The 26753-nt window shown below is 57.8% G+C and overlaps 1 protein-coding gene and 1 long non-coding RNA gene across 4 annotated transcripts; one reads left to right on the plus strand and one right to left on the minus strand.

Moving 5' to 3' along the window:
• The first annotated feature begins 4273 nt into the window (after positions 1 to 4273).
• ZBTB47 (zinc finger and BTB domain containing 47) lies at positions 4274 to 15001 on the plus strand. Of its 3 annotated transcripts, none has more exons than XM_078354780.1 (6): positions 4274 to 4591; positions 8515 to 10056; positions 11674 to 11821; positions 13090 to 13205; positions 13831 to 13975; positions 14221 to 15001. In XM_078354780.1, exons 1-6 carry the CDS (start codon positions 4478 to 4480, stop codon positions 14577 to 14579), a joined length of 2424 nt encoding a protein of 807 aa, XP_078210906.1. In that variant the 5' UTR covers positions 4274 to 4477; the 3' UTR covers positions 14580 to 15001. The 3 variants fall into 3 exon arrangements, with proteins under 3 accessions (XP_078210906.1, XP_035134549.2, XP_035134548.2); XM_035278658.3 differs by having other exon boundaries at positions 4274 to 4490; XM_035278657.3 differs by lacking the exon at positions 4274 to 4591 and adding an exon at positions 4929 to 5142.
• A 4439-nt stretch (positions 15002 to 19440) lies between these two features.
• On the minus strand, positions 19441 to 21856 carry LOC144579983 (uncharacterized). Its single transcript, XR_013528787.1, has 3 exons — positions 21722 to 21856; positions 20794 to 20912; positions 19441 to 19566 (listed from the first exon to the last, which is right to left on the minus strand). It is a non-coding gene; the product is annotated as an uncharacterized LOC144579983 (long non-coding RNA).
• Between the last annotated feature and the right edge of the window lie 4897 nt (positions 21857 to 26753).

The following is a 26753-nucleotide window of genomic DNA, read 5'->3' on the forward strand; positions in this document are numbered from 1 at the left end:
AGAGAATTCAAGGAAAATGCCCCTCTTGCAAGAGACTATGGATACTAACTGGGTATCATTGTTTAGAAGAGACAGGAGGTGGCCGGGCATGGTGGCTCACGCCTGTAATCTCAGCGCTTTGGGAGGCCGAGGCAAGTGGATCACTTCAGGTCGGGAGTTTGAGACCAGCCTGTCCAACATGGTGAAGACCCATCACTACTTAAAACAAGGGGCTCTGCTCACTTTCTCAAGGCAAATGCTGAGCCTTGAAGGAGTATTGCAAACCAGTGTGGTCAGGTGAGAGGATGTGGAGCCACGCCTCGCCAGGTGGAAGGGACTGGGTTCAGATTTCCAGAGGACTGGTTTTGGGAACAGAATTGACTGCTGCTGCCCACAGTGAGGTGAGAGTCTGCAGGCCCATTTTGGAATGAGCTGGGAAGAGAACAGGGAGAAGTTCCTTGATGCTGTAAAAGCCTCTCAGGAGTCCGGTGGGGGGGTGGTCAGAGGAGGAGCTGGGTCCTCTGAAAGAACACCTGTTCACCTCAGGACAGACTGGGAAGCTTGTCAGTGCTGGGTAAGTGCGGGCAAGGAGAGCCCGCCCTGGCCACATACACACAGGGGTAGGAGGCTTGAGTGGTCTTGTTCTCTTTCGGAGTTTCAGGACAAGGTAGAGGGAGTGCTCCCTTGCTGCTGACCCCCTCCTCACTGCGAATCAGAAGACCTCAGGTGGGCCTGCTGCCTCTTGGAGACCCCAGACTTACCACTTACTAACTACAGCCCATCAAGCTCCCGCTCCCTAGCTTCACAGGCTAGCTTGGAGAGGGTTGCATCTCTTCAGCCAAGAGCCGTGAGTACATCAGGGTAAAAGGAGTGGCCACCTGTATTTCTAGTGCTTTGGGAAGCCAAGGCAGGATTTTTTCAGGCCAAGAGTTCAAGACCAGTCTGGACAACAGAGCAGAACAACAAAAAAGTAGCTGGGCGTGGTGGCACACAGCTAGAGTCCCAGCTACTCAGGGCTGAGGTGGGAGGGTTGCTGGAGCCCAGGAGGTGGAGATGGCAGTCAGCCATGACTGCAGCTGCCCAGCTTGGGCAACAGAGCAAGACCCTAAGAACAAAAAGAGTGACCTGAGGTTTCAGGACAAACACCTGCTTTCCGCGTCCTGAGCCCTGCTCCTGGGCCTCCTGTGGCTCCTAAACCCTGAAAGAGGGTGCATATGACTGGCGCACCCAGACATGACACCCAACCAGGGAACTCACCTCTTCACGGCCTGCAGACAAGTCTGCCTCCCAGTGGACCCGGCCCACGGGTTGGGTGTCTAGGCTGGCACTGCCCCAGCCCCTGGTTCCCTAGGACCTCTAGCAACTAAAATCTCTCATCAGTCCAGGTTCCCAGAGAAAGGCTGAAGAGTCCCCACTGACCTCAATGCCTCCAGCCTAATTTGATTTTATTTTGAAGAAACAGGAGGACTTTTTTTTTTTTTTTTGAGACGGAGTTTCGCTCTTGTTACCCAGGCTGGAGTGCAATGGCGCGATCTCAGCTCACTGCAACCTCCGCCTCCTGGGTTCAGGCAATTCTCCTGCCTCAGCCTCCCGAGTAGCTGGGATTACAGGCACACGCCACCATGCCCAGCTAATTTTTTTTGTATTTTTAGTAGAGACGGGGTTTTACCATGTTGACCAGGATGGTCTCGATCTCTTGACCTTGTGATCCACCCGCCTCGGCCTCCCAAAGTGCTGGGATTACAGGCTTGAGCCACCACGCCCGGCCGAAACAGGAGGACTTCTAAGGGCAACGATTCTACGGTACAGTCCTTAAGGACTCTGGGCCAGACCCAGACTGCCTGGGTTCGAGTTCCACTCCGCCACTTCCCAGCTGGGTAGCCGAAGAGGATAATTTGCTTGATCTCTAAAATTCAGCTTATCTGAAAAATGGATGCTAGGGATTCCTCCCTGCTAGAACTGTGTTGTAGTAACTGTTTAGAAAACCAAGCGTGTACCAGTGGTTCAGAGGTGGTGGCCCCTGAGGGTGTCTCTAGGAGAAGTGAAGGGGTGCAGAGCGTTCACATGTAGGGCCAGGCTCAGTCACTAGTGAGAGGCCGAGGTGCCCAGAACCAACAGGGCAGGAGAGGATCCGGGAAGCTTTGAGGGAGACCTGAAATGGCAAAGCCATGATGTCGATGCTGTGAGAGGGAACCAGGCAACCTGCCAGTTTGCATGAGGCCCCCAACCCAGGGCAGCTGTGACCTATTAGTGCTGGGCTCAGTGGAGGCAGAATTCAGGTGCAGCCTCCACGCTTACCCCACCCCAGCCCACACCCGGAGGATGCAGGGCCTTGGGTCAGCACCTAGTGGGGAGCTTTGAACTTCCCTGGCACCCCACCAGCCCCATGCTGTGCGAGTTGAGTTGCATGGCCTGTGTTGTCTGGCATGGCCCACTCTGCTCTCCCTCTTCCCCAGGCTCAACTACACACAGCTCCATGCCCTCTGGGCAGACTCAAGCCAGCCTTGCTCCCCTACACGTGCTCACCCACAGCCTGGGCTGCTCCTCCCAGCTTCAGTCGGGTTGAATCTGGTTTCCCCAACCAAGCCTGGGGAACACGCAGCATGGAGGGCAGACACTCAGGGCAACTGAGAGAAAGCGCATGAGCTGTCCTCTAGAGGCAGGGGCATGGCTTTGCTGACCTTGCCAAGACCTAATCCCAAATGTGTGAAGGATCACTCGACTCTGCCCTTGCTGGTGAGCCGTCTCCAGACTTCTGACTGGCCCCTGGGGCACGCAGCGGCCTAGGGGTCACCTCCCCAGTAACTGCGTCCCTCCCTCATTCCAGCAAGCCTGCCCTGACCTCCCCTGAAGTGAAGCTCCTGCTGCGTGCCCCTCATCAGGACCAAGAGGGAAATGCAGCCTCTGTTCACTCCCACCAAACAGACGCTCTGGTCCCACAGGAATCTGGACTCCACTCACCAAATCCCCTCCGGTTCCCTGCAGGTGCTAAACCGACCGCACCTCCTGGCCTTGGCAAGGGCTGTCTTTGCCTGGGAAGCCCTTCCACTGCCTCATTGCTCTAGTTAATGTTCAAGTTCAAGCCTCAGCTCTGAGCAGGCCTCTGGGTCCACCAGACAGCTCTTCAAACCACTCCTTCCTGCCAGGTCCAGTGTGACCAGGTGCCCACAGCTGCTCACAGAGCTGCTCACGGAGCTCAGGCTCTGCGCTGGGACTCCCCAGCCAATGAGCTGCAGCTGAGGCCCTCAGGGAGACTGAGTGACTCCTCACCACCCGTCCCCTCCCTTCTCACCCAACCTCCAGGCCCTCCTGCAGCCATGGCCCCAACAGGACCCCATAGGACCGGCATCACTGCCTCAGTCACACTGGCCACACCCTCTGTCAAGCTTTGGCTTGGCAGCGGGCCTAGCGGTGTCTATGCAGCTCTCTCTGCCAGGCTCCTTCCACCCCGTGGAGGGGTCCCCTCTCCCCATGTCCCTTTCCCCTGGCTCCTGAAGCTGATGCCTAAATGAGCCTCGGAGTCCTTATCCAACCAATGGGCATGCAGCCCCTCCCTTGCCACCTCCTGGGCCAGTGCTAGGACCCACCATGAGTCAGATAAGGAAGGGGGCTGGGAGGAAGAGGCAGAAGGTAGCCCTCGGGACTGGCTGCTCAGAAGCCCATCAGTTGCTCTGGCCTGGGCTTAGCTTGAGGTATGGGAGCTGAGCCAGGTGTCTGTGCACCCATGCAGGTGCAGGACGTCTGCAGCAGCTGCGAAGGGCGTCCAGATGCCGCAGGTTTGGCCCCTGAGATACCTTCTCCCTGGCTCTGGGATAGCCTTGTCCCGAGGCCCCTGTATTCTGGCGGAGAGTGGGGGTAGGGAGGAGGCCCTTGCAATCTTATGGGCCAGACCGTCAGGCTACTTCGCGGCCCCTGCCTAAGACCCTGCGTCTCCTCCATTTCCTCCTCCGGCACCTAGAACCAAGTCGCCCTGAGCCGGCGCCAGAATTCCTGCCCACTCATGAGTAGGGCAGCACACCCAGGGGTCACTGCTGCAGCTGGACGTGGACCTGCATGTAAACACAAGAGCACATGTGTGGGAGGGGTGTGGGATATCAGCATGGGGGCGACGTGGGAGTGACCTGGGATGGGCAGCAGTCAGTTTGGGGTAGGAGTAGGGGATGCCCACAGAGGCCTCTCCCCTGCAATGGTGGCCCAGTGCCCCGCGGTCCCCACCCTGCTGCCTGCTCAGCCTGGCGGCGTTCCTTCACAGCCTCCTGCCAACAGAGCCAGCCCCCTGCCCCCACGGGTGTCCGTGCCAGAGCAGCATTCCGCAAGCCTGGCTGCATCTCCCCAGCAGAGGCCGAGCAGGGGGCCACTCAGCAGTGGTCAGGCCACGCGACTAGAGGGGCGCAGTGGGGCCTGGGCTTCTGGTCCCGGGCCAGTCACCTGGGAGGATCTGATCGCTGCAGCTGGAGTCCTGGGTCTTGCTCTGCGGGCCTGGGTGGCCCGATGCAGCATGACGCCGCCAGGCAAGTTCGGGCCCCCTGGAGGCCCGGAGAACCTGAGCCCTGCGCCGCCCTGGGACAGGGCTGGGGGCTGGGCCGGCTGGGGACCCCACACTCACCCCCAGGTCAGAGCAGCCCAGGCGAGGGGTGCAGGGTGCAGTCCCTGAGCGCGGGGTCGCCCAGGAGGGCGGGTGGAAGCCTGTTCTGGTGGGATCCGGGCCCGGCGCGCTCGGCTTCCCGATTTCACGGCAGCCTCCGGAGGGCACCGATGTCTGAGTCCCGGACGGACGGACTTCCCGGCAGAAGGAGGCTCAGCGCGCTCGGGCTGGGGCGGGGGCGGCGCTCACCACGCGTGTCCGCGCCCCCCGCCGGCACGCAGCGCGGCCTGGCCCTTTAAGCGTCCAGACGGCGGCCCCAGCTGACGCGCGGGCTCCAATCGGCGCCCCGCGCCCCCCGCCCGCCGCGCCCGAGGCTCCGGGGCCGCAGCTGCTCGGCGCTGGACTCGCCGCGGCCCTGCGCCTCCGCCCGCCCGGCCGCGCCCCCGGGGGCCATGGTCGCGGGGCCCTGCGCGGGGGCGGCCCCCAGCGCGGCGCTTCATGGAGCGGCCCCGGCCCGGCCGCCGGGGGCAGCGCGATCCCGCGGGGCCCTGTGAGCCCCCCCGCGCCGCGGCACCATGGTACGCAGGGCCCTGCCTGTCCCCCCGCTTATCCGCCCACCTGCGGGCTCCGGCCTCCCAGGCGCACGGCCCGCGGCTCGGGGGAGGCTCTGGAAGGACCTTCCTCCACGCCGGGTCTCCCGACTCCATCACCGGGTCCCGCGGGCCGGGAATGCGGTGGGGAGGGGTTAAATTCCTGGGGGTGGGGGCGCCGACGCGAGGCCGAGGTCTCCCGGGCACCGGCGAAGGGGGGCGCTCCCCTGCGCCGGGACGGCGCCGCCCTCGGGCTGGGTCCTGAGGGGAAGAGGGAGTCGGATTCCCGCCTGGGCCTTGGGCCACGTGGGCGCTGGAGCCGCCCTGCCTGGGGATTCGGGGTGAACCCGGCCAAGGGGGTGTCGGAGGACACCTGCAGCTCGTGCCAACTGCTGTGTGACCTTGGGCAGGTCCCCTGCCCTCTCTGGGTCTATTTCCAAGGGAAAGAGGGGAGGTGTGAGCACAGAGGAGGCTGATACAGACATTCCCTCCCCAAAAGGAGGAGCCCAGAGGTCATGAGCCTCTGCCCCCTTGCTCAGTCTGGGCCCACCCACTGCTGCCCAGCGAAGAAAGGATTCACAGGGGAGGGGGCACAGGTGGACTCCCCAGGTTTCATCACGGGCCCTTCCAGGAAGGCTCTGAGGCAGGGTAGGGAGATGAGGCTTTGCGTCAGTGAGGCGAGGTGCCCCTCAGGTGCAGAAGTCTATGACTTGGGTGGGCAGCCTGGAGAGATGTCCCTGGCACCTGGCGAATCCCCAGCCTGACTTGGGGCGAGGGTTTGAGGAAAGGAAATGAAACCCCCTGGCAGCCAGAGTGCCTGGCCGCCTCCCTGGTCCCGATCTTAGCTAGGCTGGAGGGGCCTGGACTGTAGCTGGCACAGCTACACCTCTGACTGTGCGGGCCAGCACAGCTGGTGGCCACTGTGTGTGGGGGGGGGCTGCACCCTGCTGAGGGGCTGCCAGTGCTGGACTCGGGCAGCATCTCTGTGCCCAGTCAAGGGAGTCCAATCGGGTAGTGAGGTTTAGGCACCCGAGGACCACGGATGGCGCTGGCTTGGCTGGGGCGCTGGCTTGGCTGGGGCGCTGCCTTAGCAATGGACTGGGCAGTGCTCCCCTCCTTTCCTGCTGAGGGGCCAGAGGACCGAAGTCAGGCCTCATTTGGCCGAAAGGCCAAAGTATACATGGGAAGGTTGCCCTTTCTCTGTGGCGGATGGGCACAGATGGGCAGTGGAAGGGGTTCCATAAAGGGAGAGCAGAGAGATCTGGGGTTCTGTTGCCTGGGGTGGACTTCCCCCAAAAGGCCTGGCTTTGGCAAGCCCTTATCCAAGCCTCTTCTCCTGCCACTGTTTGGCCCCTGGAGGCCCTAAGGAGCCTGTGCGGTAACCCAAGTTGCACCCTGACTCTTCACTGACCTGCAGGTGCAGTGGCTCTGGGGAGGAGGAAGCAGGAAGAGGGAGTAGTGGTGGGTCTGGGGAAGCACAGCTGGCCTCCAGGTGCAGGGCTGTTCTCCTCTTTTAAGTCATTAAAGGCTCAGAAACCCAGCCATGTGGCGTGGTGTCCTGTCTAGCAAGGAAGGGGTGGCCTTAGCAGAACTGGGAGTCCAGGGGCTCTGGACCCTGGAACTCTTTCATTCTGAGCCTCGGTTTCTCCATCTATGTATAGGGGTTAGTCCCAGAAGATGAATCAGAATGACTCAGAGGGAGATGGGAGGGGCTTGGTGCCATGTCCCAGTTAGACTGCCAGGCCTGGCCAGCTTGGGACAGAGAGGGGGCAGATGGGTGGCTTCTTGGCTGGGGTAAGGGGCATGGTGGAGAACTCAAGGAAGCTGTGAGAGAGCACATTCTGCCCTGCTGACTGTAGAGGCAGGGTCCAGGGCAGGCCTGGAGACAGGTGGCCCCTGGTGGCTCAGGGAGGCTCATCCTGAGGCCCAGGGTAGGTCCTCCTTCAGGTGACTGAGGAGGGGAGCTCCACCACCACCACCCGTACCTGGTCCCACCCAACCCACTGCTGTCCTGGAGATGGAGGTCTGGCATGGGGGTGTGGGTAGGCTGTGGATGGATGGGGCCAGGATTTATCCCAGGGCCCCCAGGGAGGTGCTGGCAGCGATGTAGCTGATGGTTTTGTGGCCATCAAAATATTGTGACCATGTACCTCCCAAATGCAGGAGGCTCAGACCTGGCTGGGCATAATCAGGGGGATGGTCCAGCTGGGCAGGTGGTTGGCGGATGTCAACATCTGTGCATGGCTGTGTGCTGGCCTCGTGCAGGGACTGGGCCGCAGCCTATCTGCTGGGGAAGCTGCTGTGGTAGAGCTGGGGGTGACTGAGCCAGTCTCTATTCCAGGCAATCGCAGGTGCTGAATGTGGCCTACAGGGCTGAGAGTCTGACCCATCAAACTTTGAGGGCCTCCCCTAGGGCTCCGGAGGCCCCCAGTGGCGTGGCCTCCAAGCCAGGGCTTTCCCAGAGCCTGTGACATGGACCGAACCTGACTTGGGGTCCGGGGGCCTACAGGACAAGGGTCTGGGGTGGCCTTGGAGGCCTCCTGCCTGCAAGCATGGTAGGCAGGTTCCACAGCTGTGGCCTTCCACCCCTGCAGAGCCCCTGGGTGAGAAAGCTGCTGGGAGCTAGGCCTGAGGCTGAAGGCAGGGGCCGTGAGGAGGGTCTGGCCAGGCCTCACCATGCAGCGCAGCAGGGGAGAGCAGGGAGAAGGTATTGGTCAAGGGTGTGGATTTCTTCACAGCTTTCAACTTCTGCAGCAGCCACAGCACCGTTGCAATGAGGGGTCCCCTCAGGTGCTGTAGCCAGAGGCCAGGCAGTGAGCGGCGAGCGTGACTTCTGTCCTTGAAGTGTTTGCAGCTGGTATTGGTCTGTGTGAGTGAATCTGCGGAGAGAATCCACATGGTTCAGGAATTGCTGCAATGTCTGTGGCCCTCCTGGGGTGACCCTAGTCCCCGTGTGCCTGCCATGGTCCTGGTTCCAGCACTGAAAGCCCTGTACCCCAGAAAAGGCCCAGGTCCCTGGCAAACGTGGATGGTGGGTCACTGTGGTTCCTATTCTGTCCCCTTTCCTTCTCTTTCCCTTTCTGGGATGACTTTTCCCATTTCACAGGTGACCCAGAGGCCCAGAAAAGTGGCAGGAGCTGACCTTCAGCCTCAGAGGGTGGCGGGTGGTCTGAGCTCAGAGGGCAGCTCCCGTGGGCTTGAGTCCCTTCCTTGCTAGAGCTGTGGCGCTGTGGCTGTAAAGCAGAGCCACGGGTGATGGGGTGCCTCCCGGACGGCGGGCCACACTGGGGGTGGCGCCGGGGGAAGGGTAGGCAGGGGCCCGCTGGCCTTGACCCACTCCTGTGCCTTCTGTCCCCGCAGTTGCTGGTTGAGAAGACGGCCGACTCTCCGGCGGCTGAGTTCTCACTGGTGGAGGACGTGGCGCTGCACTTCGCCTGCTTGATGGGCCGCCTCAACGAGCAGCGCCTCTTCCAGCCCGACCTCTGCGACGTGGACTTGGTGCTGGTGCCCCAGCGCAGCGTCTTCCCAGCACACAAGGGCGTGCTGGCCGCCTACAGCCAGTTCTTCCACTCGCTCTTCACCCAGAACAAGCAGCTGCAGCGTGTGGAGCTGTCCCTGGAGGCACTGGCACCTGGGGGCCTGCAGCAGATCCTCAACTTCATCTACACGTCCAAGCTGCTGGTCAACGCAGCCAACGTCCACGAGGTGCTGAGCGCCGCCTCACTGCTGCAGATGGCTGACATTGCTGCGTCCTGCCAGGAGCTGCTGGATGCCCGCTCTCTAGGCCCACCAGGCCCCGGCACTGTGGCCCTGGCCCAGCCGGCCGCCAGCTGCACCCCAGCTGCACCACCCTACTACTGTGACATCAAGCAGGAGGCCGACACCCCAGGCCTGCCCAAGATCTTCGCCCGAGAGGGCCCCGACCCTTTCTCTGTTCGTGTTGAGGACGGGGCAGGGGCTGCTGGCAGCACAGGCCCCGCCATCATTGGGCCAGCCCAGCCTTTCTTCAAGGAGGAGAAGGAGGGTGGTGTTGAGGAGGCCGGCGGGCCCCCCGCCAGCCTGTGCAAGCTGGAGGGTGGGGAGGAGTTGGAGGAAGAGCTTGGGGGTTCCGGCACCTACAGCCGCAGGGAGCAGTCCCAGATCATTGTGGAGGTGAACCTCAACAACCAGACACTGCACGTGTCCACAGGGCCAGAGGGGAAGCCAGGTGCCGGGCCAAGCCCAGCCACCATGGTGCTGGGACGGGAGGACGGGCTGCAGAGACACTCAGAGGAGGAGGACGACGATGAGGAAGAGGAGGAGGAAGAGGAGGAAGAGGAAGGCGGTGGCAGTGGAGGGGAGGAGGAGGAGGAGGAGGAGGAGGGCGGCAGTCAGGGAGAGGAGGAAGAGGAGGAGGAGGGGCACAGTGAGCAGGAGGAAGAGGAGGAGGAGGAGGGGCACAGTGAGCAGGATCAAGAGAGCTCTGAGGAGGAAGAGGGGGATGAGGGGGAGGCTGGGGCCAAACAGGGTCCACGGGGAAGCCGAGGCAGCCGGGCAGACCCCCCTCCCCACAGTCACATGGCCACGCGGTCCCGGGAGAATGCCCGGCGCCAGGGCACCCCTGAACCTGAGGAATCTGGGCGGCGGGGTGGGAAGCGGCCAAAGCCCCCCTCCGGAGTGGCCTCTGCACCGGCCCGCGGGCCGCCAGCTACTGATGGGCTGGGGGCCAAGGTGAAGCTGGAGGAGAAGCAGCACCATCCGTGCCAGAAGTGCCCACGAGTTTTCAACAACCGCTGGTACCTGGAGAAACATATGAACGTGACCCACAGCCGCATGCAGATCTGCGACCAGTGCGGCAAGCGCTTCCTGCTGGAGAGTGAGCTGCTGCTGCACAGGCAGACGGACTGTGAGCGCAACATCCAGGTGGGCCGCGGGGCGGGGCAGGGGCAGTCCAGGTGGGCCGCGGGGCGGGGCAGGGGCCGTCCAGCTGGGCCGTGGGGCGGGGCAGGGGCCGTCCAGGTGGGCCGCGGGGTGGGGCAGGTGGGGCGAGGCCAGACCTGGGCATCTTGCGACTGCATTGCCTAGATGATCTGTAACCAGACTTAGCCCCCAGACAGGCCAACCCAGGCAGTTAGGATGGTTACCGCTCAGGGAATAACATCAACCTGAGTTTCCTGGGAGTGGTGGATAGAGTTGGGTGCGTGGAGAGAGTGCAGAGGATCGGAACAAACAGTACCCTTGGCCAGAGGGACAGAGGGGACGTGTGACCTGGGAGGGTGAAAGTGGAGAGTTGTCTGAGGCCAGAGGACGGCCCACTCTGGACGGGATGAGTCAGATGGGTTTTAACAAACACTAGGGCTGCAGGAAGGCTAGCAAGGCCACTGTGTAGTTTCACAGGTTGTGCACTGCAACAAACAAGCACATGATGGCGGGGGTTGCCCAGTGGGATGCCATCCTCCACCTCCCACAGAAGTGCTGTAGAGAGCAGGAGGCAGCCCCTGCTTTCAGATCTTTGGAGGCCAGCTCTCGTGGGCCTGGCGAAAATGGACTGGGTGAGAAATCTGGGAAGAGCAGAGGCTGCTGGGGTTAAGCAGGGGAGCTGAGCTGGCTGCTGGGCCTTGAGCCAGCCTGAGTCTGTGTCAGCCTTGCCTCTCAGAGTGCAGTGGCACAGGGCCAGCCAGGCTCCCACGGGTGGTTTTCACCTCTTCTGGCCCAGGAGAAGGGGGAAAGGTAGCAGGTAGGCGGGTGCTAATTGCCTGAGCTAACTGCTAATTGCAGTGCCCTGTGGAGAGAGTGTTACCCTGCCCTTTCCTTACACACCTGTGCCCACTTGCCCACCTACTGGGCTGCCCTCTGATGCCCCACCTGCTGCACACCTGAGTAACCCTCCTGAAGGAGAAAGAAGCTTCTGTGCCATCCAACCTGGGCATCCCGCCCAGTTTCTGCCCGAGCCCTAGCCTAGCCTCCCTGTGGGGTATCCTGCATGGGTGGGCAGGACCAGTGTCCAGGAGAACAAGGGCGGATGTGGTCCCCAACATCCCCATGACTCTCTGTGCCTGATGGGACTTGAGCCTTCTGCTGCCCTCCTCAGCCACCGCCTTGGGGACCCATCCTCTTGGGGATCTCCATGGTGTCATGGCACAGGTCCCAGCAAGAGGCAGCAGTGGGGATAATGGCTCACCCCGTGGGACCCGTCATCTGTGTGTGGCCTCCATACCAGAGGTGGCCCTTCAGCTAGCTGGTCGTCTCACCTCCATAGACAGACAAAGCGTGGTGCCTTTGGGAGCCCTTGTTGAAATGAGCCCAGAGGAGGGAATTTCCTGGAAGAGGTGACCCCTGACCCTGGTTAACTCAGGATGAAGGAGGACCCCACGCTGTGCATTTGGGGGTGTTTCAGGAGTTTTCATCTGCAACCTTAGGAGCATCAAGGGCCCCCCAGCACACTTCCAGTGGGAATACTGAGCCAGAGGGGACAGTCGCTTGCCCAGCCCAAGGCCCCGGGGACTCAGGACCCCAGCCTCACGCCCCCTTACTTTGCAGTGTGTGGCGTGTGGCAAAGCTTTCAAGAAGCTCTGGTCCCTCCACGAGCACAACAAGACTGTGCACGGCTACGCAGAGAAGAAGTTCTCCTGTGAGATCTGTGAGAAGAAGTTCCACACCATGGCACACGTGCGCAAGCACATGGTTGGTGAGTCTGGCCCGGGGGATGGAGCCGGAGGACAGAGCTGGACCAGCTTTTGGCTGCTGGGTGGGAAAGACTTCACATCCAAGGGCAATGTGATGGGTCGAGGAAGCCCCTCTCAGTGGGGAGGCCTGGGGAAGTTGGTTGCAGCGGACAGGCCCTGGGGCCAGGGCTGGCACATACAGTGGGGCAGGCTGCACACTGCACAAGGGTGCCTGGACAAGATGGCAGGTGGGAACCGGAATCAAGCTGGCACACTGCCAAGCAGGCTGTGCACCCTGGCATGGGCTCGTGTCCACCCAGGAAAAGGAATACCTTCTAATTATACAGAGTACTGCATGGGCGGCTACAGGCCTCTCTGAATGCAGCCTCCCCCTAGGGTTCATGCCTGGACACAGTAAGGAGGTCCCCCAAGTATGTTTTGGCCACTCCACTGCACAGGGCAAGACTGCCCACCTGCTGTACGTGGGCCTGACAGACTCTCATGTCCCTACAGCCTTTCCTGCCTTGCCTGCCCCGTCTGGGCCTTGAGCAGGAGGGGTAGCCAAGGCAGACGGTGAGTCCCTGACCAGGTCCTAACCCTTTCTCCGTTGGACAGTGTTGGGGGCCTCCAGCATGGACTGACTGGAAGCTGGGAACCTGCGGCCTATGTCTCAGCCAGGAGCATGCTGGGTAGACTAGGACTGGCATGTGTGAGCTTGGAAGGGAGCCTCCTATCAGATCCTTGCAGATTTTTTTGGTCCTCACCTGTCCATGGGTGCTGGGGGCAGTGCAGCAACTTCCTTCAGACTGCTGGTGGGGGCCTGGGGCCAGAGCCTTTCTGTATCTGGTCCCTATAAAGCCCACCACCCTGAAGCTCAGGACCACTATGAGTCCCTTTTTATAGAGGAGGAAGCTGAGGCCCACAGAGACCCAGCGGGAAGCTGCGTCAGTTGTTGGGCTGGGATCTGAGCTGAGGCTAGGTCCACTCAGGGACCGTCCATCCTTCCCTGAAGCTTTGGGGGCAAGGCAGCCTCGGCAACTTCCCCTGCCCAGAGGCTAAAGAACTACAGGGCCCCTGCATGTCTGAGGCTGACCTTCAGAGAAGACAGGAGACCCAGCCATGGAGGCAGGGGCCCTTTCCTGGGAGTCAGCCCTGTCCTGGGACAGGGGACAAGGCTGGCCCCAGGGGACGGTGGTGGCACAGGGCTGCCCCAGGAGGCAGGGCTAGGGCCCAGTGTGGCGGTGCCTGGATGGGCCCATAAGCCATGCCGGCCCTGGTGCCTGCCTTGCAGCCCACACCAAGGACATGCCCTTCACGTGTGAGACCTGCGGGAAGTCGTTCAAGCGCAGCATGTCTCTCAAGGTGCACTCGCTGCAGCACTCCGGGGAGAAGCCGTTCAGGTGTGAGGTAAGCTTGTCTCCTGCCCGGCTGCCAGAGGGACCAGGGGAAGGGGCAAGAATCAGGGAGAGCAAATGCTGAAAAACAAGGGGGTGGGAGCGGAATGTGGGGTCCAGAAAGAAAGAGGCCGCCCTCTGAGGTCTGCGGCCCCTGCCTCCCACTCCCAACCAGCCCCTACTCTTCTCCGCCCATCCCCATCCTGCCCTTCCCGCCCACAGTCCAGTCCCACACACCCAGGGTGGTAACCGTGCGTGGGGGTGGGCGGGCAGGCTTTCTGGGGAGGTGGATTCAGAAGCTTCTCAGGCTGGGAGCTCAGAGATGAGACGGCAGAGCTGTACGAGGGGAGGTGGGGGCAGGGGCTGGGCTTCTGATCAGGAGGAAGGATGAGGGACCTGGTGCCTCAAGATGGGGCTCCCTCCACTCTCTGGCTTTTCCCCACTTCCTGACCCCCAACCCCCCCACGCCTTGGGTGCTTGTGGCCTCTCCTCTTGTGCCCATGCACTGCTCACCGGAAGCACCTCGGCAAGCACCTCCTTGCCCAGGAGCCTCTGAGTGGCCACAGGGGAGCTGCTCCCTCCGCAAAGGCTGCTCTTCTGCTGTGCGCCTGGGCCTCACCCCCACACCCCACCCCCAGAACTGCAATGAGCGCTTCCAGTACAAGTACCAGCTGCGGTCACACATGAGCATCCACATCGGCCACAAGCAGTTCATGTGCCAGTGGTGCGGCAAGGACTTCAACATGAAGCAGTACTTCGACGAGCACATGAAGACCCACACAGGTGCGGGGCCGGGGCGGGCTCCAGCTCAGGGCGCCCGGCACGGCCGGCCACACCCCTTCGCAAGGCCGGGCCTCAGTTTACCCATCCTTCCCAGGGTCGGGTGAGGCTGGCACGCCATGCCCAGGGCGGGAGGAGCTGAGCGCGCCAGGGCCGGGCCCCGCTATGGCTCCATGGGAGACGAGGCTGGCCCAGACTGGGCTGCGGCGGCCCCCCCGCTGATCCCTGCTGCCCACCCCGGCCCCCAGGAGAGAAGCCCTACATCTGCGAGATCTGCGGCAAGAGCTTCACCAGCCGGCCCAACATGAAGCGGCACCGGCGCACGCACACGGGCGAGAAGCCATACCCGTGCGACGTGTGCGGCCAGCGCTTCCGGTTCTCCAACATGCTCAAGGCGCACAAGGAGAAGTGCTTCCGGGTCAGCCACCCGCCTCCCGGCGACGGCGCCCCCGCGGCCCCAGCCCTGCCCCCGGCGCAGCCCCCGGCGCACGCGCTGCCCCTGCTCGCGGGGCTGCCCCCGCCCCTGCCGCCGCCGCGCCTGCCGCCGCCGCCCCCGCTCTTCCCCACCGCCGCCAGCCCGGGCGGGCGGATGAGCGCCAACAACTAGCTGCGGACCGTCACCCCTGCGCCCGCGGGGCCTGGAGCCGGGGCCGGACCGGGAGGGGCGCGCCGCCTTCCCGGGAGCGCAGCAGCGCGGCCGGGCCCTGCCCCGCCCCCAGAGCGGCTGGATGAGTCCTCCGGGCCCTGCCCAGCTTCCAGAGCGGCTGGGTGTGTCCTGCCGAGGCCCCGACCGTGGGGGCCGTGCAGGCTGGCGCCCGAGCTGCTGGAGGGCACCTCACTCCCAAGTGCCCCCCTTCCTGTGACTCCAAGCCTTGACTGCTTTTCTTTTTTTTGGAAGTGAAGGAAGGAGACTGCGGCATCTCCCTCCAGGTGAGGGGGTGCTGGAGGCCCGCAGCAGAAAGAAAGGGGCCTGGGCAGCAGGCGTGGTCAGTCCCTCTGCCAAGGCCTGAGCCAGAGGGGTTGGCCAGGTGGAGCCTGGGTCGGCCTCCGTGGCCTCTCCGCGTGTCCCCTATGCCCCTAATTTGCTTCCTCTTGGAGGGTTTGGGGAGGAGTTGGTGTACCACCCCCTCAACCCTTGCGGAGTTGCAAACCCAGTCTGAGGGCCGCAAGCACGAGGCAGGGCCTGAGACTGGACCCGGGCGACCGTGTGGGGTTGGGGTGGTGAGGTTTGGAGGCTACGGACCGGCGCTGCACTGTGTGGAGCGGGGCAGGCAGGGGCTGGACCCCAGGGACTTGCCCTCCCCACCCACCCCCTGCCTGCAGGCCCAGGGATCCCTGACTCACACCAGGTGGCACCAAGGGCCCTGAGCCCTGGTGATGTCCGCAGAAGCGGCTGCCCCTCAGCACTGTCAGCCAGGCCCCTGGGTGGGCAGACAGGCTGGCTGGCACCGGCTCTGGGGTCAGAATCCTGGGAGGAGGCTCGGACGGTCTTGGTTTCAAGGTGCTATTAGTGAGGCGGGGGCAGGGCAGCTGCTCACAGAGCACCCTAGTTCCCTCACCAGCTGCCCTGGCCATATATCCCACACCAGGAGGAACTAGTGTGGCTGTGTCTGTCTCTGCTCCCCAAAGGCCACTCTAGGCCCTGCCGAAGCCTGTCCCTGGCTGGCTCCAGCATCCTCGCCCCTCCGGGGCCTCTGCACCGGCGGGTGGGGCGCCCACGACACTGCCGGTAAAGGATCCTGCCTGTTGAGGCCCCTGGGGGGCCGGGGGGCTAGAAGGCGCAGCCTAGACCCACTGCTTGCCCCCATGAGGCTAGCACTAATAGGAACCCCTTTTTTGTTGTCATTTAACGTCTTTATTCCTGCCTTTAATATGGGAAGGAAGGTTCCATAAGCTACATGTTCCTGGTTAAGCTCTTTCCTATTGTGTTTATAAGTTTTGTTTGTTACACTCTTTGCACCTTAATCCCCCACCACTCCCGACACTATTGCCTTCCCAGCATGGCTGGAGTGGGAAGAGGCTTGGGCCGCCAGGAACGGTCAGGGGACTGAACTCCTCTGACCTCCTTGTGAGGCCCATGGCGCTGGGGCAGGGAGCTGGGGACATTTTAATCATCAATAAACGAAGCACTTTATTCTGTACAGATTTGGGCAGGCCCAAGGTGCCCGAGTGATCTGAGGATTTATAATCCAAGCCACAGCACCCTGGTTGTCCTCTGGGCTTGGAGGGGACAGTGCCAGCAGCTTCCCTGCCCCACTGATGTGGCTGTAGACTTAGGCTCCACCCCCCCGCTGTCCCTGAGGAGGAAGGCTTCCGGTCAGGTCCCCTGCCCCGAGGCTGGGGACGCCAGGCTGCTGCTTTGCTGTAGCTCTTTTTCTTCCTTGCACTCCTTATCTCTGGGTTTCTGTGATGTCCTCAGGGTCCCCTCCCTCCCGTTGTTGTTTCTAACCTCTGGTCCCAGTGCCTGGCAGCTCTTCGGAGCTGGCTCACATTTTTCCAAAAAAAGTTGATCTCCCAGTGGGCTGTAGGCAGGAACCTCCATGGGTTTCCAGCCCCCCGTCACTGGCACCAGGGTCTCCCATAGGGGCTGGTGGCGTCATCACCTGCTGGCCCCACTACAGCCTGAGTGGGCCTGAGTGTCCCTGGCCAGGCTGAGACCTGTCAGGCCATACTGACAAGCAGGGGTCAGAGACAGCTGTGGGGATCTGGTAATGAAACCCTGTCCCGGGACTCGGGTTTCCTGTTCTTGTACACTTCCTCTCTGGCAGCAGGTGAGGGGTCCAGACAGCTGGCCAGGGACTGGTCAAGATGGTCACGGGAGCTCCAGGTGGGCACAACCAGCCCCTCTCCTGGGAGACCCCTGTCCCACTGGGATAGGAGCCCGCGTCCCTGGTGCTAAACACTTCACTCGGGCAGTTGCTGGTGGGGGTTCCTTTCTGGCCAGATCACAAGGCCAGAAGCAATAATGGCACCTCAGCAGTGCCGGTATGGATGGGGGTTCCTGTTTTCCAGCTTTTATATCTCCTTTTTACTTTAAACAGTGTGCCCCCAGATGTCAGAATGAGGCGACTGGGGCACCATCCCCACTTCCCAGGGCTGGGAAAGGGGAACACAGGATCATCCCCTCTCAAGGAGACTGTGGGGGTCCCACGGTCCATTTGGACTTCTCGGCCTGTTTGGCCAGAACTCATGACTGAAGTCTGGGCTTGCCCCCTCCCCAGCTCCTTGGGGCTCTCTAGTCTCAGGCCAGTTGGGGATGGGTGGCAAGAGTGGTGAACTCAAGCCCTATGGCCACAGTTCTGGGAGCCTTCGACCCTGGCTCACGCTCCCACAGTCTCCCCGGTGCCCTTCACAGAGGACTTGGTGGTGGCAGAATGGCCGTGCCATTCTCAGCATGTGCTGAGACCATTGACATCTGGTCGTGTACAGGCGGCCCACAGCCCCAGAGTGTGGGCATCAAGGCATGCAAGTGAGAAGAGCAAAGGGGAATAAAGTCAGTACAACTCCTGTCCCTTGCCCAGGCTGTTATTTGCACTTGGCCTGCCTTGTCTCTCGGACCAGAGCAAGGAGCTGAGCCTTGGGGACCATGCAGAGTCAGGAGCTGAGACAAGGGCAGTGGAGGGGTGGAGGCATGCAAGTAGGTGGGTCTTGGGTCAGATGCAGAGGGGCACGAAAGAAGGGAGGTTCTGGGGCTGCGGCAGGTGAGGCCCTGAGGGTAGTGGCCACAGGAGACCAGAGCCTGTGCAGCTGCAGTTTCCCATGAGCCCCAGGCGTGGAGCCACAGGAGCTCCAGGACAGCAGGGACCAGTGCTCCCATTCATATGCTGAGCCCGTGGGGATACTGTGATGAGCAGCATGGACTCATCCCTCCCTCAGCAGGTAGGGGAGGTCAGAAGGGGCCAGAACAGAGATGCTGACTCAGGCACCTGGGAAGACGAAAGTGCAGATGGAAGACAGGTGGTGACCTCCAGAGGAGCAGATGGCTCTCCCTGGGGAACTCTGAGAATTATTTTATGGCACAAGTAGTATATACAAAGAGCACTCACTCCATGCCACATGGAATTCCAGGCCCTGGGGACATGTGCAAAATGAGGCTCCTTGTGGCACTTACCTCTGCGTCCGTAGAGAGGGGTCCGATGGGACCTCCTAGGAGTGGGAGGGGCCGGGAGAGAAGTCTCATGGGCGGATTTGCTGACAGGCCAGAAAAAAGGGGTAGGTTCCTGGGATGTTGGCACTGCCTTTCTGCACAGTCTGACTGTGTAACTGGAAGAAGCACGGACTTGCTCGACACACCCTGAAACAGGCTGGCTGACGGGCCAGGGGGCCTGGCTGCTTCCCCAGCTCTTGTGCAGATTCCACACTGTTCCGCTCCTGCTGCATCAGGTTGCATGCCACCCCTTTTTCCTCCAGCCACCCCCCACCTCCCTCATTCTCACAGCATTTCCACCTTCACACTCCAGAGTCTTGGGCTCTGGGGCAGAAGCCTCTGGGTGGCTGTGGGATGATGGGCACCATGATTGGCATCTCTGGAGCACTCACTTTCCCTGATCTTGCTCTTTGGGACCAAGCGGCTCACTAACATCTCATGTCCTGAAGCACGCATAGGTCAGAGGAGCACTGCCCTGCTGGGGAAAGCCAGACATGCCTTCCTCCTGAAGGTCAGTGAGAGGGGAAGTGAGGCAGAGTTTCCTTCCTCCTGAAGGGTCAGTGAGAGGAAGTGAGGCCGACTTTCCTTCCTCCTGAAGGGTCAGTGAGAGGAAGTGAGGACAACTTTCCTTCCTCCTGAAGGGTCAGTGAGGGGAAGTGAGGCCGACTTTCCTTCCTCCTGAAGGGTCAGTGAGGGGAAGTGAGGCCGACTTTCCTTCCTCCTGAAGGGTCAGTGAGGGGAAGTGAGGCAGATTTTCCTTCCTCCTGAAGGGTCAGTGAGGGGAAGTGAGGCCGACTTTCCTTCCTCCTGAAGGGTCAGTGTGAGGAAGTGAGGCAGAGTTTCCTTCCTCCTGAAGGTCAGTGAGAGAGAGAAGTGAGGCTGAGTTTCCTTCCTCCTGAAGGGTCAGTGAGAGGAAGTGAGGCAGATTTTCCTTCCTTCTGAAGGTCAGTGTGAGGAAGTGAGGCAGAGTTTCCTTCCTCCTGAAGGTCAGTGAGAGAGAGGAAGTGAGGCTGAGTTTCCTTCCTCCTGAAGGGTCAGTGAGAGGAAGTGAGGCACTCTGGCTTAGTGGCACTCTTGGGCCTACCTACCCCCTGATGATGTAGCTTTCTAGAACCAGGACTGTGAGTAAGTCAGGGTTGGCTGAGTTCTGCTGCAATAACAAACCGCCTCCTGACCTCAGTGACTCAGCATCTGTGTCTCCGGGAGAATGCTTCAGGGCAGTCATTCTCCATGTGGTGGCCCAGAATTCCAGGCTTTGACCTTGGGGCACTTCCACATCCACATGGGCTTCCAGACTGACCACAGCCAGGGAAAAGGTGGGGTGGAGAATCGCGCCTTGGCTCTGCAGTGCTGCCACGCAGAAGTGGTGTATTGCTTTCTGTGTCATCATCCAAAGCAAGTTCTGCCATCATGCCTTACTTCCGGGGGGTGTGGACACAGAACCCTCCTGTGTGGCAGGAAGGAGAGGAGAGCAGGAGAGATTGGTGAGTAGCCGCCAGGCACAGTGGCTCACGCCTGTAATCCCAGCACTTTGGGAGGCCGAGGCGGGTGGATCAGTTGAGGTCAGGAGTTCAAGACCAGCCTGGCCAACATGGTGAAATCCCATCTATACAAAAAAAAAAAAAATTAGCCAGGCGTGGTGGCATGCACTTGTAATCTCAGCTACTCCAGAGGCTGAGGCAGGAGGATCAGCCTGAGAAGCAGAGGTTGCAGTGAGCCGAGATCATGCCACTGCACTCCAGCCTGGGTGACACAGCAAGATTCTGTCTCAAAGAAAAAAAAAAGATTGGTGAGTAGCCAGAGCCTCTCCTACACTTAGAGCTTGTGTACTCCAGAGATCAGGTTGAGAGCTATCCAGCCTGTGGAGCTGCTTTCTAAAGTCTCTGGAGGGTCAGCAATAAAATAGAGGAGCAGTGTCTCCCAAGGTTCCACTGGCTGCAGTGGGGATGAACCTCCTGTCACTGCAGATGACAGCCTTGGGACCTGTGGAGAGTGGGGAAGAGGATGGAATCCCACACCTCCAGGGAAGGAAAAGCAGCTCAGCAGGACCCCACCTTGAACTTCCCCTCACTCCTGCCTGTCTCCAGCCAGGGCCTCTGGAAATCCCTATGGCCACACGTACCCCTGTGCATCTGTGGAGCTGTGGCCTAACACTGTAACTCTCGTGCTGAGGACACTGGTCGCTCCTCACCCCATAACCTTCTGAGGCTGCTGAGTAACCTGAACAGAGGAGCTCAGAGAGGTAAAGCCACTTGCACACACAGCCAGAAAGCAGTGGAGCCAGATTCAAACCTAAGCGTGTCCGATCCCAAAGCCACGTTCTCTAAGCGCTAACAATGCTGTGTCCCCTCCGCTCAGCACAGAACTTGGTGCATGGTGGCATTCAGGAGAACGTGGCAGTGGGTGGTGGACCGGGGCTGCTGGTTGCAAACAGTGCCAGTTAAATCTCTGGGAGAACCACAGACTCAGCCTCTGGGGTTATGCACCAAAAACAAACCCAGACTGCGCTGCACCATGTACCCCAGGGCAGTGCGACTGCCGCCCCACTTGGAGCTCACAGTGCTGAAGTCTGCTCGTAAGAAGCTCTGTCTCGACTGCCTCTCCCTCCAAACCTAAGCTCTCGGCCACCCTCAGAGACCACGTCTGTGCAGTATGTTTTCTGCTTCCCTCTCACCTGAATCAAAGTCTCATGTGGGCGTGTCTAAGTGGCAGATCCGTCATGTCTGTGCCCTAGTGGCGCAGGACAGGTGAGTCCCAGAATTGGGGCTTAGGCAGGTAGGGCTTTGGCTTCACCTAGGAAAGAATTCAAGGCTGAGCCAGAGGCGTAAGCGACTTTCATTGCAGTGGCAGTGTACAGCAGCTGCAGAGGTACGCTCCTGGGGAGCAGGGCCACCCCACGGCTACCCCACAGCAGAGCCACCCCACGGCAGGGCCACTCCACAGGCAGGGTGCTTGGAGGCAGGGCTGCACTCACACCCACTTTTACTTATATGCAAATTAAGGAGGGGCTTATGCATAAATTTCCATGGAAAGGGGCAGTATCTTTCAGGTGTTGACATGGCAATGGTAAACTGGCATGGCACACTTGTGGGTGTGTCTTATGGAACACTGCCCCTTGCACCCCATCCCTGTTTTAGCTAGTCCTCATTAGGTCTGGTGTCCAAGTCCCGCCCCCAGAGTTGAGCCCCACCTCCTACCTTACTAGCTGCAAGGGAGGCTGGGGAAGCAGGTTGTGTTCTCTGCATTGGGTGGGTGGAACGTACCATTCACTTATTCCCAATCAGGAAAAGGCTTTGCACAACAAGCATACCCACAATCCAGCCTCTCACGGCCCAGCAGCAGCTCCGCCCTCTTCCATACAGCAGGAGCAACAAAATGCTACCCATTCACCCTCCTCCTACAAATGAAAACGGACTCATCCTCTTCCCAAAAGGGGACGCTGTGACTTGTCAGCGCTGGCTGCATCTAAAGCCAGGATCTGCTGGTGACAGCTGCTCCTCTCCTGCGGTCCCACCCAGTGTTCCGAATGTATGGACTCTAAACAGTCTCTTTATAAAACAGAAGGGGGCTGAGAGGGGAGAGGAATCAACATACGTACTTACATCTTTCCCAGTGTGATGGTTAGTTTCAGGTGTACTGGTAACTGAATGCAAGGACACCCAGAGAGCTGGAAAAGCATGATCTCTGGGTGCTTCTACGAGGGTGTTTTGGGACGAGATGAGCATTTGAGTCAGTCAACTGAGGATGATCCACCCTCATCCAATGTGAGTGGGCACCTTCCAGTCTGTTGAGGGCCTGGATGGGACAAACAGGCAGGGGAGAGGTGAGTTCACTCTTCTGGAGCCGGGGCATGCCTTGCCTCCTGCGCCCATACGTCAGAACTCCAGGTTCCCCCGCATTTGGCCTTGCACTGACAGTTACATCATTACGTCCTCTTGATCTCAGGCCTTCAGATTCAAACTGAATGACGTCGGCAGCTTTCCTGGGTCTCCAACCTGCAGAGGACAGACTGTGGAACTCCTTGGCCTCCATAATGACATGAGCCAATGCCCATGACACACCCCTCTTATATGTCTTTATTTTATTGATTATTTCTCTGCAGAACCCTGACATATTAATATACACATCAAGGAAGGCAAGACAGGAAGATATTCCATCCTGCTTAGCCACGGGTCATGAGGTCAAGATGGTGCTACTGTCTGGATGCTGCTGTCCCCCCACTGACCCCCAGATTCACCTCTTGGAACCTAAAACACAGTGCCGCAGTATGAAGAGGTGGGGTTTTCTGGGAAGTGAGTAAGTCGGGAAGCTCTGCCTCATGAATGGGATTACCGGCCCTTAGAGAAGAGGTTGAACTGAGCTACCTAGGCCTTTCACCATGCAAGGACACTGAGCTGGCTCCTTCTGCCATAAGCAGGCAATAGAAGGTGCCATCTGTGAAGACGACAGAGCTGTCACCAGACCCCAAAGCTCCTGGTGCCTTGACCTTGGACTCTCAGCTTTCAGAATGGTGAGCAATACATTTCTATTGTTTATAAATTACCCAGTTAAAGGTATTTTGTTACAGCAGCCTGAACAGACTAAGACAGAAATTGGTACCAAGTGGGAATGTTCCTATAACAAACATTTTAAACTGTGAAAGCAGCAGCTGGGCGCGGTGGCTCAGGCCTGTAATCCCAGCACTTTGGGAGGCTGAGGCAGGCGGTTCATGAGGTCCGGAGACCGAGACCATCCTTGTAAACATGGTGAAACCCTGTCTCTACTAAAATACAAAAAATTAGCTGGGCATGGTGGTGTATGTCTGTCTCAGCTACTCAGGAGGCTGAGGCAGGGGAATCCCTTGAACTGGGAGGCAGAGGTTGCAGTGAGCCAAGATTGCACCACTGCACTCCAGTCTGGCGACAGAGCAACACTTCATCTTAAAAAAAAAAAAAAAGTGAAAGCAGCTTTTTGGAGCTGGGCAGAGCGGAGTTTGGAGGAGCAGGCTAGGAAAAGATCCCTATGTTGGCATGAACGGACTGTGAACGCTATTCTGGTGAGGGCTCAGAAGGCAGCTGTAGAAAGCCTCAGTCTTCTTAGAGATGACCAAGGTGGTCATAGCAGAATGTTCATAGAAACATGGCTGGTAAGGGCCAGTCTTTGTGCTCGCTCAGTCTGATTCCCTGAAGATTGATCCGAGTCGTTGCGTGTACCAAGGGTTCATTCGTTTTTGGTTTTGTTTCTGCTGGGTGGTGTTCCATAGCTGGTGTGTACTGGCTGGTTCAACCATTTGCCCATGGAAGTTGAGCAGGGCTGTTTCTTTAGGAATAATATATATTGGAGCAGGGCTGTTTATGTCTAATATACATTATCATATATATAATATACATAAAGAAACAGCCCTGCTCAACTGCTGTGGGCAAATGGTTTATATATATATAATTATTTTTTAACTGCACTCTAGGTTCTGGGGTACCTGTGCAGAACATGCAGGATTGTTGCATAGGTACATACATGGCAGTGTGGTTTGCTGCCTCCATCCCCCCGTTACCTACATCTGGCATTTCTCCTCATGTTATCCCTCCCCAGAGCAGGGCTGCTTCTACTTTTTCAGTCTTACAAATGTAACCGCTATGAGCACTTGTGTTTGGGTTCTGCGTGAACAGAAGTTTCCACTCTTGTGGGAAACGTGCCCGAGAGGGCAGTTGCTACGCCCTATGGTGTAGATGCATGTTGGGTTTTTTGAGAAGCTGCCAACGTGTCTTCTTCAGTGACGGCACTATTTTACCTCCCAGTAGCAATGTGAGTGATCCAGGTTCTCTGCATTCTCACAAGTATTTTGGTGCCGTCATTGTTTTAAATCTTAGCAACTGAGAGAAGTGTGGTGATCTGTCACTTGCTTTTCATTTGTAATTCCCTGATGACTAATGATGCTGAACACCCTTTCATTAAATCATTCCCCATCTGGGCACCTTTTTGGTGGAACATTGGTTCCTGCCTTTTGCCCGTTTTCTTATTCAATTGTTTGTATGTTTTAGAATTTTGAGAATTCTTTGTGTCTACAGATTGCAAATATTTTTCCCAATCTGTGGCTCGTCTTTTTATTCTCTTCACATGGGGTTTTGCTGAGCAAAAGGTTTTTATTTTGGTAAGATCTGGATGATCACATTTTCCTTTTATATATCATGTTTTTGGTGTTAAGTGTAAAAGCTTATTCCTAGCCCTAAATGCTAAAATATTCTCCTGGGTTTTTTTCCTAGAAGTTTTATACTTTGGTTTTAAATCTTTTTATAAGATGCTCAATTTCTTATTCTCTGAGTCAAGTCCAGCACTGAGATTGCCACGGGTCTCTGTGTTCTTTTTAAAAAAATTAGGAGGCCAGGAGCGGTGACTCACGCCTGTAATCCCAGCACTTTGGGAGGCCAAGGCAGGTGGATCACAAGATCAGGAGATCGACACCAGCCTGGCCAACATGGTGAAACCCTGTCTCTATTAAAAATACAAAAATTAGCTGAGCGTGGTGGCGCGTGCCTGTAGTCTCAGCTACTTGGGAGGCTGAAGCAGATGAATCACTTGAACCCGGGAGGTGGAGGTTGCAGTGAGCTGAGATCACGCCACTGCACTCCAGCCCGGGTGACAGAGTGAGAGTCCATCTCAAAAAATATATATTATGGTAAAATAAACATAACGTAAAATTTACTTTCTTAACCATGTTTAAATGTACAGTTCAGTGGCACTAAGTACATTCCCACCCTGTGCAGCCATCACGACATCCATCCACAGAACTCTTCTGATCATTCCAAACTGAAACTCTGTATCTACTGAACAGGAGCTCCCTGGTCTCTCTCGCCCCCAGCTCTTAGTAATCGCCATTCTACTTTCTGTCTCTGCACATTTAACATGTAGGTGGAATAATACAATCTTTGTCTTTTTTGACTGGCTCATTTCATTCAGCATCACCTCCTCACACTCCATCCATGTTGCAGCATGTGTCAGAATTTCCTTCCTCTTTCAGGCTAATAGTCTATTTTATGTATATGCCACAGTTAGCTTATTAATTAATTCATCAATGGACACTTGGGTTGCTTCTATCTTTTGGGAATTGCAAATAATGCTGCTATGAACATGGGTGTATCAATATCTCTTCAAGACCCTGCTTTCAATTTTTGGGGGTATATACTCAAATGCAGAATTGCTAGATCATATGGTAATTTAATTATTAATTTTTTGAGGAACTACCATACTGTTTTCCACAGCAGCTCTAGCATTTTACATTCCCACCAACAATGCACAACTGATTGAAATGCTCATCTGTTCCAGAGACACCCTCACAGACACACTGGAAATAATGTTCTATCAGATAGCTAGACATCCATTAGCCCAGCCAAACTGACATTTAAAATCAACTATCGCTGGGCGCGGTGGCTCACACCTGTAATCCCAGCACTTTGGGAGGCCGAGGTGGGTGGATCATGAGGTCAAGAGATCGAGACCATCCTGGTCAACATGGTGAAACCCCGTCTCTACTAAAAATACAAAAATTAGCTGGGCGTGGTGGCGCGTGCCCATAATCCCAGCTGCTCAGGAGGCTGAAACAGGAGAATTGCCTGAACCCAGGAGGCAGAGGTTGCAGTGAGCCGAGATCGCGCCATTGCACTCCAGCCTGGGTAACAAGAGCGAAACTCCGTCTCAAAAAAAAAAAAAAAATTAGCTATCACTGTCTATATATCTACCTTTATGCCAGTGCCACACTGTTTTGATTACTGTAGCTTTGTAGTAAGTTTTGAATTCAGGAAGTGGGAGACCATTAGCTTTCTTCTTTTTCAGGATTTTTTTTTGAGACAAGAGTCTTGCTGTTTTGCCCAGGCTGGAGGATAGTGGCTATTCACAGGCTGTTCACAATCCTACTACTGATCAGCATGGGAGTTTTGACCTGCTCCATTTGCAACCTGGGTTGGTTTACTTCTCATTAGGCAACTTGGAGGTCACCATATTGATGCCGAACTTAGTGTGGACACCCTATCAGCACTGCACACTACAGCCCAGAACTCCTGGGGACAAGCAATCCTCCTCCTATCTCAGCCTCCCGAGTGTCTGGGACTGCAGGCACGAGCCACCACACCTGGCTCAAGGTTGTTTTAGATGTTTTACATGTTAAATCCACAATCTATTTTGAGTTAATTTTTGCATAAGGTGTGAGATTAGATTGAGGTTATTTTTTTCCCCCTATGGATGCCTAATTTCTCCAGCTCTATTTGTTGAAAAGTCTATCCTTCCTCCATTGAATTGCTTTTGCATCTTTGTCAAAGATTGGTTGAGCCTATTTGAATGTATTTCTGCGTTCTCTGTTTGGGTCTATTGATCTGTATGTTTATCCCTCTGCCAACACCATATGATCTCGACTACTGGAGCTGTATATGAAGACAGTAACAGGAGAGTGATTCCTCTCACTCCATTCTCCTTTGTCAAGATCATTCTAACTATTCGAGGGTCTGTAACTTTCCATATAAATTTTAGGATAAACTTGTCTAAATCTATTAAAAACGTTGCTGGAATTTTGATAGGCATTGAATAAAACCTCTAGTTCCATTTGGGGAGAAGTGACATCTTTACGATGTCAAGTCTCCCAATCCATGAACACACTCTGTCTCTCCA

The sequence above is a fragment of the Callithrix jacchus genome, chromosome 17, assembly GCF_049354715.1.
Source record: "Callithrix jacchus isolate 240 chromosome 17, calJac240_pri, whole genome shotgun sequence".
Lineage (NCBI taxonomy): Eukaryota > Metazoa > Chordata > Mammalia > Primates > Cebidae > Callithrix > Callithrix jacchus.

Coding starts and splice junctions, on each gene's coding strand:
- ZBTB47 (XM_078354780.1), top strand. CDS start 4,478: ATGACGCCGCCAGGCAAGTTCGGGCCCCCTGGAGGCCCGGAGAACCTG. Junction 4,592..8,514: donor GACCCCACACTCACCCCCAG/GTCAGAGCAGCC, acceptor CTGTCCCCGCAG/TTGCTGGTTGAGAAGACGGC. Junction 11,822..13,089: donor CGTGCGCAAGCACATGGTTG/GTGAGTCTGGCC, acceptor CCTGCCTTGCAG/CCCACACCAAGGACATGCCC.